General features: G+C 38.0%; 1 protein-coding gene across 1 annotated transcript in view; it reads left to right on the top strand.

Moving 5' to 3' along the window:
- GAP43 (growth associated protein 43) overlaps window positions 1–2,270 on the top strand; it is a 97,551-nt gene extending 95,281 nt beyond the window's left edge. Inside the window, exon 3 of the mRNA XM_054483583.2 lies at window positions 1,997–2,270. Within this exon, the coding sequence (XP_054339558.1) occupies window positions 1,997–2,085 (89 nt within the window). The 3' untranslated portion in view covers window positions 2,086–2,270. The remainder of the gene's footprint in view (window positions 1–1,996) is intronic.
- The last annotated feature ends 8,399 nt before the right edge of the window (window positions 2,271–10,669 follow it).

Genomic DNA, 10,669 nt, shown 5'->3' on the forward strand with positions numbered 1-10,669 from the left:
AATAAGCATTTCTGCTACTGAAGAGCTCCAAAAGGATGTTTTTTGATAGGTGTTTCAGAGAAGAAATTCCAGAAATGTGTTTAATAATGGTGCGTATAAATGTTCAGCTTTATCTGAATGTAAATATGTAGCTGGCTGATTTAAAAGAGACATACATTTTGATGAGCTCTTTTAATGGTCTCCTTAATGACCCCATTTCTCTAATCTCAACATCTACATACAGTAAAACTATTTTATTTAGTATTCCTAGTTTAAGCTCCTCAACGCATAGCTGTATTATATTCCTTGCTCAAGTGCTTTCAAACTATGTCTATTATCTTCTAATTAAACACAAATTTGTTAGCCTAACAAAATTCCATGGACTCCAGTTTACCTTTCCAAGAATAATCAGCACCTAGTAGTTGTTAAGAGGAGGACAAGCAATAACAATAGCTCCATTTTAAGACACAGGCATCATCAATATCAGGGATTGAGAAAAAAAAAAAACAGTTAATACAGTAGGCCTGGGACTGCTATCCTTAGAAAGGCTTGTTTGTAAAGTTGACCATTGGCTGGCATCTGGGATCTTGGATTTTGAGAAGATTCTCATCATTCCTTAACTGATAAGAGTGGTTCCAGGTGCCTGAAATCATAGTACAAACAATGTGGTTTGTGCTGAACATCTATTTTTCTTCTGGGAGTCTGAATTTTGTACCTGCTTGGTGGAGGGTGCCTACATGACCAATTACCAATGCAAATTCAGTTAAACTTCCCTAATAGATGACATCTTCCATGTGTTATGGTAATTTATTGCTGAAAGAATTAAGCACATCCCGGGTGACTCTATGGGAAGAGGACTCTTAGAAATTTGTTTGGGTTCCTCCAGACTTTGCCCATGGGCAACTTTCAGCTTTGCTTATTTTGCTTTGTGTTTTTTCGCTGCAATAAATTTTAGTTATGAAGCAGACTGCATGCTGAGTCCCATGAGTCCTCCTAGCAAATCACTGAACCTAGGGGTGGTCCTGGGGGACATTGACACAGGGAGTTGATTGTTTGGCAACACAAGTTGTTTCAGAGCAAATGAATTCTTTTTCCACAAGCTAGCATATTAGTAAACTATCAGGTAGCATAAAATCAGTTGACTGAGTTCTGTCGGGAAACAAAGGGAAAATTTTTCTTCAAAAAGACATGATATCCTCCCTGTTAAGCAAAGCAGTACTTTCCCTATGGATAAGTGTATTCAGTTGGAATGTGCTTGGCTGCAAGAAACTGAATACGATTATATTACAATGCTTTAAAGAGGCTAGTGACTTGTTTCTGAGGGAAAGATATCTAGGAGTGGTACAGTCACTCAGTGATGATTTTTTCTTTTTGCTCCACCATCCTTAGTGTATAGTTTTTGTCTTCATGGTCACAAGGCAGCTGCTACAGTGCCATGTATTGTTTGATGTCCAAGTGATCAGGAATAGGAGAATGTGAAGGGCAAAACCCAACTCTGCCCTCTCTAGGGATTTCAATTTCTATATAATTGACTAGCACTGTCCCACAGGAGCTGAAAATTCAACTACTTCACTTTCCAATACTGGAAATGAGTGGTAAGAAACTTGTAATGGATGCTCGATGGTTCACATAAATTATCTGTCACAATTCTTCTGACACTAGTAGAACAGCAATACAAGATTGTCGTTGATTCCCTATGTGAAGATCCTGTATGTGGATACCTTGATTGTAAGGCTGAGAGATTAAAGACCACAGTAACTTCTGTTAAGTGGTCTCCTTGTCACTCACATACCTTTGCTCCTGAGTTCTTCCATAGGTGCCACTGAACAGCTTCCTTGAGGTAAACTCTTCTGAACTTGGAACTTACATTAACTGGGATATTAATAATCTCTTTTAATCTTAATGTTCTTATGAAATGACATAAAAAGAAGAAATGCATTGCACCGTTGTATGAGCAGATAAGACAAAATACTAACTCTCTCCTTTTCCCCCAATCCTATCTTGTTTTCTTTCTCAGAAGCTGTAGATGAAACCAAACCTAAGGAAAGTGCCCGGCAGGATGAGGGTAAAGAAGAGGAACCTGAGGCTGACCGAGAACATGCCTGAACTCTAAGAAATGGCTTTCCACATCCCCACCCTCCCCTCTCCTGAGCCTGTCTCTCCCTACCCTCTTCTCAGCTCCACTCTGAAGTCCCCTCCTGTCCTGCTCACGTCTGTGAGTCTGTCCTTTCCCACCCACTAGCCCTCTTTCTCTCTGTGTGGCAAACATTAAAAAAAAAAAAAAAAAAAAAGCAGGAAAGATCCCAAGTCAAACAGTGTGGCTTAAACATTTTTTGTTTCTTGGTGTTGTTATGGCGAGTTTTTGGTAATGATGATTCAATCATTTTGGGAAATTCTTGCACTGTATCCAAGTTATTTGATCTGGTGCGTGTGGCCCTGTGGGAGTCCACTTTCCTCTCTATCTCTCTCTCTGTTCCAAGTGTGTGTGCAATGTTCCGTTCATCTGAGGAGTCCAAAATATCGAGTGAATTCAAAATCATTTTTGTTTTCCTCCTTTTCAATGTGATGGAATGAACAAAAAGGAAAAATTCAAAAAACCCAGTTTGTTTTAAAAATAAATAAATAAAGCAAATGTGCCAATTAGCGTAAACTTGCGGCTCTAAGGCTCCTTTTTCAACCTGAATATTAATAAATCATGAGAGTAATCAAGGTCCAATGGCTCTGTGTTTCTGTTCTACCTTCTCATTAGTTGGTTGGACATGCTAGGGTCTTACATTTCATCTTTTTCTTCTCTCAGTTTTACACCAACTACCCTGATAAAGAAAACACAGATGAAGCCTAAGGCTCTGGTCAAGACCAATAGCTCCGGCCCTCGAGGGAGACATCTGTTGCAGGCCTGTCTCTTTGGCTTATGGGTGGCTATCTTTTAACTGTGCCTCTTCACATCTTCCCCTTATGCCTGTCTTTGTGTCCAAATTTCCCCATTTTGTAAAGATACTAGTGATACTGAATTGGGCCCACCCTAATGACCTCACTTTAACTTAACTGCCTCTGTCAAAGCCTCATTTTTAAATGAGGTCACATTCTGAGGTACTGGAGCTTAAGGCTTCAACATATAAATTTGGAGGATAGGGTACAATTCAGCCCATAAGGGACACTAATTTATGACCAGCCTATCCAACATAGTAAAACTCTATCTCTACAAAAAATACAAAAACTTAGCCTGGCATGGTGGTGGGCGCCTGTAATCCCAGCCACTCGGGAGGCTGAGGCTGACATTACGCCATTGCACTCCAGCCTGGGCTACTGAGAGAGACTCCATCTCAAAAAAACACTAAGACTCACTCTTACTAAAATAACCTCAGAGTATTTTCATTATGTAAGAGAAGTTTAGTTTATCCAACGAAAAGTTATTCTAGGTTTTGCTAAGGTAAATATTACAAAGAGGAGCTAGGCGAGGAGGCACATGCCTGTAGTTCCAGCTACTTGGGAGGCTGAGGTGGGAAGATAACTTGAGCTCAGGAGTTAAAGTCCAGCCTAGGCAACCTAAAGTGACCCTGTCTATAAAAAATAATTTCATTATAGAGATGTCTACAACTCTTGGAAACCCCCAGGCTTTTGTTTAATTAATTTATTTTAACCCAAGTATTGAGCCAGTCCATCGTATCTTTTTCAGCTTATAAATTATGTTGAATTTACAATTCCTACACAGGGCAGCTATCAGATTCTTGATTAGTTATAATCATTATACCTGCTGATGTTGATAGTATATAAAGAAAAGGTGTACATTTAGCACATCCATTTCAAATTTCTTTCCAGTTCCAGTTTTTAAAATGCCTTCTATTAGAAGGTAAACAGTTCTCATAAGAAACAAAGCAATATCTCTAAGTCCTGAAGTATCTATGCTCTATATCCCTCCCTACATTTTCTAAATCAATTCTGGTGCAGATTCCTAACATGTCATGTTCTGCTCTGGCCCTGAGTCTCCTCTCACAGAACATGCATGGCCAGGGGGTTCCCTTCAGGTTTCTACCCTCACCTGCAGATAGAACTTCCTAGCTAGGAAGAGAAAACTAAGTCAAAGAGAAAGTCCTCAAACTAATGAAGATCAATGAAATAAGTCATCCTCGGAGTTTCAACCTGTACCTCGGTAACTATGCTCAGCTTTGTGTAGAGCTAGTGCCTAATTAATCAAAGAAAGGTGAAGCCGTATGAAAAATGAGTCCTCACTGAATCAACAGGGTCTTTTCTTGGTCACTGACACTAACTCAAATTTTCATTGGGAGAAACAACCTAAAGAAAAAGGTTAGAAAGTATCAATAACATATATTAAAACAATTTAAGAGTTCAATTTCATTCTGAGTTGGTCTGAGTTTCATGGAAGACTTGGAAGCAAGAATGTCTGGGGCTCAGTCATGATCTGATTAGAGTCTCATCAGATGTGGAATAAGCTGCTGAAAAGATCATTCATAGATTGAAGTTGTATCACATAGGATATCTGGCAACACACTGCTTTAAAAATTCTATTTTACCTCAAAGGTTTTTGTTTTGTTTTTGTGTTTTGGTAAGAAATGCTTTAATCTCTTTCTCAAATCTATACCTGAAAGCAACATTCCTATGACTTGGAAAAATTCAACTCCTTCAAAACACAATTCTAAATATCTTCTGCTGAATCTTTATTTATGCTGAAAGCAATAGCCTATGATCTTTTAGGCACATATTAGTATATACTGTTTAGTAGTCTTATTACTTGTGTTAGTGTTGGGAATTTTTTTTTACTTATTAGTATCTAAATTTATTTCATTTATAAACTTTGGTTCCTTAATAGAATTGTAAAGGTGGAGGAAGACACATTAGAGAGGCTCGTAATAGAGCCTCTAAGACACAATAGAGAGGCCCCCAAAAGACATACCAAGAATCATTGCAGCCCTAACACTAAATGCAAAACAATGTGACTCAAACTTACAGACAGCACACAAAGTCAGGAAGCAATTGGGACGAATAGGCCATTCAAGACACAGAAACATACAGGTTCTAAATTCTGTTCAGAAACAACCGAAGTTGTTGATTCTGAAACACCTAAATCTGGATTACTTTGAAAAATAAAAACTAGGTTGAGGACAAGTCAAAAAGACCTCAACACTGACAGGTGATTTTTTTCAAATAGTAATAAGGTCAGACAGTGGGCTCCAGACCCATCTCATTGATAGCAAAATCATCGCCTTGTCTGTATGAAATAAGGTCTTTTGACTGAGGTGTATTATTTGGGTCTAAAATGTTCAGTTAGGATGTAATACAATTTAAGTCTCTTTGAAGATAAAAGGATTTCTAAAATAGAACTCTTTATCTCTATCACCCAATCCACATTTGGCTGATTTTCCTGTCTTTTACACCATCATCTACCCAGTGGCTTAGGTCAGAAATCTAGAAAGAAACTTGATTCCTCTTTTTTTTTTTTTTCACATAACATTTAATTCATGAGAGCAAATCTGCTGCTGTGGATTTCAAAAGAGAATAAAGATAAAATTTGTGCCTGTTGCTCTGACCAATCCTGCACTTCTCTTGGTCAGTCTGTGGTGATCTAAGGGTTCTTTTACAATGATTCCACCCCACACTCAGTTCAAAAGGAAAATCACAGAAGAATTAGAAAACTCTGTGTCAGTAACCTGGGTTAGAGGCACTCGGAGTTCTCAAAAATGCATTATTCCCAATGTCAGACACCCCCAGAGAAGCCAGTTAGTTCTGCAGTCGGCATGGAAGCCCAGACAACAGGAAAACCAGATTAATGAATAAGTTCCATACAGCATTATTAAGATCACCACAAGTTCCATTAATTTCTTTTTTTTTTTTACCTTCCCAACATTGACTGTTGTCATGGAAACACAGCTTCTGTTAAGCTGGTTATAAAAATAACTTAATGATTGGTGATCCTCCTTGATAAATGTCAGCTAATGAGCATTAGAAACATGGGCGTCTTTAATTTTAGATAGAACTCTTGCCTAATTTTTCTTCCTGGGGGGTCAAAGCCCATGTCTGCCTGTTATGTAGGCAAGGCCTGCATCCATGTCTACCACCATTTTCAGTCACATATTTACCCCAATATAACCTCATTTTTCCCTTTCTTCATGGATAAAAATTCAGTCATCAGGAATGAGTACAAGATTGAGCTATGAGAATGATGAGTTATTAAATCCTCTTGGAGAACATTATCAAGGTGTCAGAGATATTTTGAATGTACATTTTCCAGCAGATTGTTTACCCGATTTGTTTTCTTACAGGTATGTGTCATGGTTGGTAATTACAGCATGTTTAGTGTTACAGATGTACCTTACTAAGTACATTTTCAATGAAGTGAGATGCCTCTCCATAGAGGAGAAAAATTTCAGTTAATCTCATATTGTATAAGATCTGGCTACAGAAGCACATAAATTGTAATTAAATTTTAAGTTTATTTGATTGTTTAATTATCCAAGCAATACTATTTTATTATAGAAAGGTAGAAAAGATAAATAAGGAAAAAGATAAAAATAATCCACAGTTTACTACACAGAATTAAGCCATATTTATATTTAAAGATTCAGCCTTATGTAATCTGTCTACCTGCCTAACTGCTCCTCTCTTCCCATATATCATCCACTTATCTATTTAAGACAAACATGGACTCATGTTATACATATAGTTTTGTAAATAACTTTAGACTTTCAACTGCAAATTTTTAATAATGTGTTTATAATATAATTTTGTTAGCCAGATCCATAAAAATGGAAAAATTAGCTCAAAGGACATGAGTACTTTAAATGCTTTTTATATAGATTGCCATGCTAGAGACAGAGGATTTTAAATCTTGTGGTTTCCATTGTGACTTTCCAGTGCCATGCCAAGCCTCAGAAGCCTGAGACAAAAGGAAAAATGTGCAACCTAGTACAAATGCTCTTTAACTTACAATTGGTTTATGTCCCAATAAACCCATTATAAAATTGAAAAATCGTAAGTCAACCTATTGTAAATTGAAGATCATTTGCATACACTTATCAAAATATTGTCCCATAGTATGAATGAAGTGAGAAAGTTAAAAACAGATCTACAAACAAAAACATGATTATATGTAAAATCCTGTGTTGCCCAATCAGTTGATGCGCTGTTGTCAACCTTCGTAAACATGCCTCCTGGTGGACTGGTGGACTGTATTGATTTGCCTGACAAGTAAACTGAGGGCTGAGTGGAAGGGACTTATTCTATTGCACAATAATATAGTCATAAAGCAAATAGTCTGTCTCTATCTAAAATTTTGGTATTTTGTTTTTCCATAGATATTTTTGCATTAATTTTGAATTTTGAAATATTGCATTAAAATACTTTTTTTTTTTTTTTTGTCAGACAGGCTCACTCTGTCACCCAGTGAAGTGGCACAATCTCACTTCACTGCAACCTCCATCACCCAGGTTTAAGTGATTCTCCTGCCTCAGCCTCCTGAGTAGCTGAGATTACAGGTGCTTGCCACCACACCCAGCTAATTTTTGTATTTTTTGGTAGAGATGGGGTTTCACCATGTTGGCCAGACTGGTCTTGAACTCCTGACCTCAAGTGCCACCTCCCTCAGCCTCCCAAAGTGCTGCTAGGATTACAGGTGTAAGCCATCACGCCCGGCCCCAACACTATCTTGATTACTAATTTTTTGATGTAACCTTACATTTTGCACTTAAGGCAAGTAGCTTTAACTTGCCTCACCCTAATCCTGGCCCTGCTGCTCCCAAAGGGAATAGTTGGGAACCCTGCTGGTTCCCAAACATTTTCTGAGGACCATTAGGCAGCTGTGATTATGTGAGGTCTTAGTGATAACCATGGACTGTAATGCTTGAGAATGGGTGGGGCATGAGGACCTGGGAATTAAATATCTGATATTCCTAGAAAGTTAGTAAGATAACTAAGAAGTTTCCCTGCTTTTTAGAGAAGGCATTGCTATGAACTGACTGTTAGTGTCCCCTTAAAATTTGTATGTTGAAGCCTAATTTCCAATGTGATGGTATTTAGAGGTGGAGCATTTGGAAGTAATTACACCATGAGGGTAGACCACCCCCCACTCCGATGGAATTAGTGCCCTTATTAAATGAGGAAGGGACATGAGATTTCTCTTTCTTCCATGTGGGGATACAGCAAGATAGCGGCCTCTGCAACCTGAAAGAGGGGCCTCACCAGAACTTGACCATGCTAGCACACTGATCTTAGACTTCCAGCCTCCAGAATTGTGAAAAATAAATTTCTTTTGTTTATATGCCACCTGGTCGGAGGTGCTTTTGTTACTGCAGCCAAAGCTGACTTAGAAAGTATAGATTATAAAACAGCTGGATACAGACAACAAGGAGTGGTTAGAAACTGGTTTGGGCTATGGAGAAGTGAGAATTCATGATCTATCTAAACCTTCTGAAAATACGTTGAAAACTAAACTAGAATAAAACTAGGTCTATCAAACCAAAGCACCAATTTATAATGCCAACCACTCTTCAGGGTTGCACTTGGGAAGAGTACAGTTATGAAACTAGATGTGGTCATTTGAAAAATTGTGTTCTTACTATGAAGCCATAAAAAGAATGAGATCACGTCTTTGTAGGGACATGAATGGAGCTGGAGGCCATTATTCTTAGCAAACTAACACAGAAACAGAAAACCAAATAACACACACTAAATGATGAGAACACATGGGCACATAAAAGGGAACATACACTGAGGCCTTTCCAGAGGGTACAGGGTGGGAGGAGAAAGAGGATCCAGAAAAAATAACTAATGGATTTTAGGCTTAATACCTGGGTGATGAAATAGTCTGTACAACAAATCTCCATGACACAAGTTTGCCTATGTAACAAACCTGCATTTGTACACCTGAACTTAAAGTAAAAGTTTAAAAGAAAAAGAAAAATTGCACTCCTGAAGAAGCTGAACAAGTAGAACCTTTTATAAATTGGAGTGTTGTGGGAAACAAGTGGTAATTAATTAACTCACCATGGGTACAAATTTATGTTTAAACTATAGATAAGAATATGGCTATTTCATTTTACATTTAGAAGTAAAAAGGATATAACTCTCTTTTGGAATTAGAAAAAAAGCATGGGAGGAAAAATATGCTTGAAAAATTTTTTTCTGCCACGTTGGAAAAATAGAACAAGCATAGAAATGAAAGGAGAAACACTGGCATCTGTTTTTCTTTTTCTACCTTCCCTTATGCCTTCTCCTTTCTTCCTAGAGTAAGTAAAATAAGCAAAAGATCTCCAGCTTAGGAACACTGTAGTGTTCACTAAGTAAGGGGAAATGGAAAGACAGCATGAGGGAGGCAGCACCCCTGTTCCACTTTTAGCAATCTCAAGATTCAGTGAAGTTTGTAACCATTACCTCCGCCTGAAGGGGAACAGCAGCCTTTGCCTTAGCATCAGAGATCACCAATAGGATTCTACAGTGCTGCCTTTGCCTACTTTCTGACCTCCTGCCTCTGAACCACACTGCCAGCCTAGACTTGTGAATCCTGCCTTCTTCTCCTTGATTTAGCCCACCCTGTCTGCTTAGATGACTCCTGCTGGACTGTAAATTCCTTAGGCATGGCATGGGATATTTTGTCCTATTTGGTTCCAGAAGCATCTGAAAATAGCAGGCCAAACTAAATAAATGGATGAATGGATGAATGAATAAATGACTTCTAATTCTTGTCTATCAGTATCTATCTCTTTTTCCCTTCCTTTGGCTTCACAAACTTCCCATGGGGTACCAAGATACCCTTGTCCATGAGTAAGAAGTATTTCCGTGAGAACTCAGCACTTTCACATATCATACCTGACGATGAACTTGGGGCAACAAACTACCACATGAGTCTAAGTTATATTCATTCACTAAATGAGAATCTAAGTTATATTCATTCACTAAATGACCAGCCAAGAGATTCAGCCACAATGACCTCATCGTTATCCTTTTCTATTCCACTCCTGACTTTGCATTTTCGACTCTCCGTTACTTCATTCCTGCCTTTGCCTTTCTGCTTTTTTTCTGGTTGGAATACTCTTCCACAGATATTCACATGGCATCTTCCAGGTCATTTCTCAAATATTACCTTTTCATTGAAGCCTTCAAAGACCAGCCCATTAGTATTTTCTACTACCCTTTCTATAAAAATATTTCAAATAGACATAGGCCTTAATTGTATTTAAAATACTATATCCTTTACTCGATTATTTTATTTACCTATCTTCGATTACTAGAATATAAGCTTTATAAAAGTAAGAACTTTCCCTGTTTTGGTGCTGGAGAGGATGTGGAGAAATAGGAACACTTTTACACTGTTGGTGGGACTGTAAACTAGTTCAACCCTTGTGGAAGTCAGTGTGGCGATTCCTCAGGGATCTAGAACTAGAAATTCCATTTGACCCAGCCATCCCATTACTGGGTATATACCCAAAGAACTATAAATCATGCTGCTATAAAGACACATGCACACGTATGTTTATTGTGGCATTATTCACAATAGCAAAGACTTGGAACCAACCCAAATGTCCAACAATGACAGACTGGATTAAGAAAATGTGGCACATATACACCATGGAATACTATGCAGCCATAAAAATGATGAGTTCGTGTCCTTTGTAGGGACACGGATGAAATTGGAAATCATCATTCTCAGTAAACTATCACAAAAACAAAAAACCAAACA

The sequence above is a fragment of the Pongo pygmaeus genome, chromosome 2 (assembly GCF_028885625.2).
Source record: "Pongo pygmaeus isolate AG05252 chromosome 2, NHGRI_mPonPyg2-v2.0_pri, whole genome shotgun sequence".
Lineage (NCBI taxonomy): Eukaryota > Metazoa > Chordata > Mammalia > Primates > Hominidae > Pongo > Pongo pygmaeus.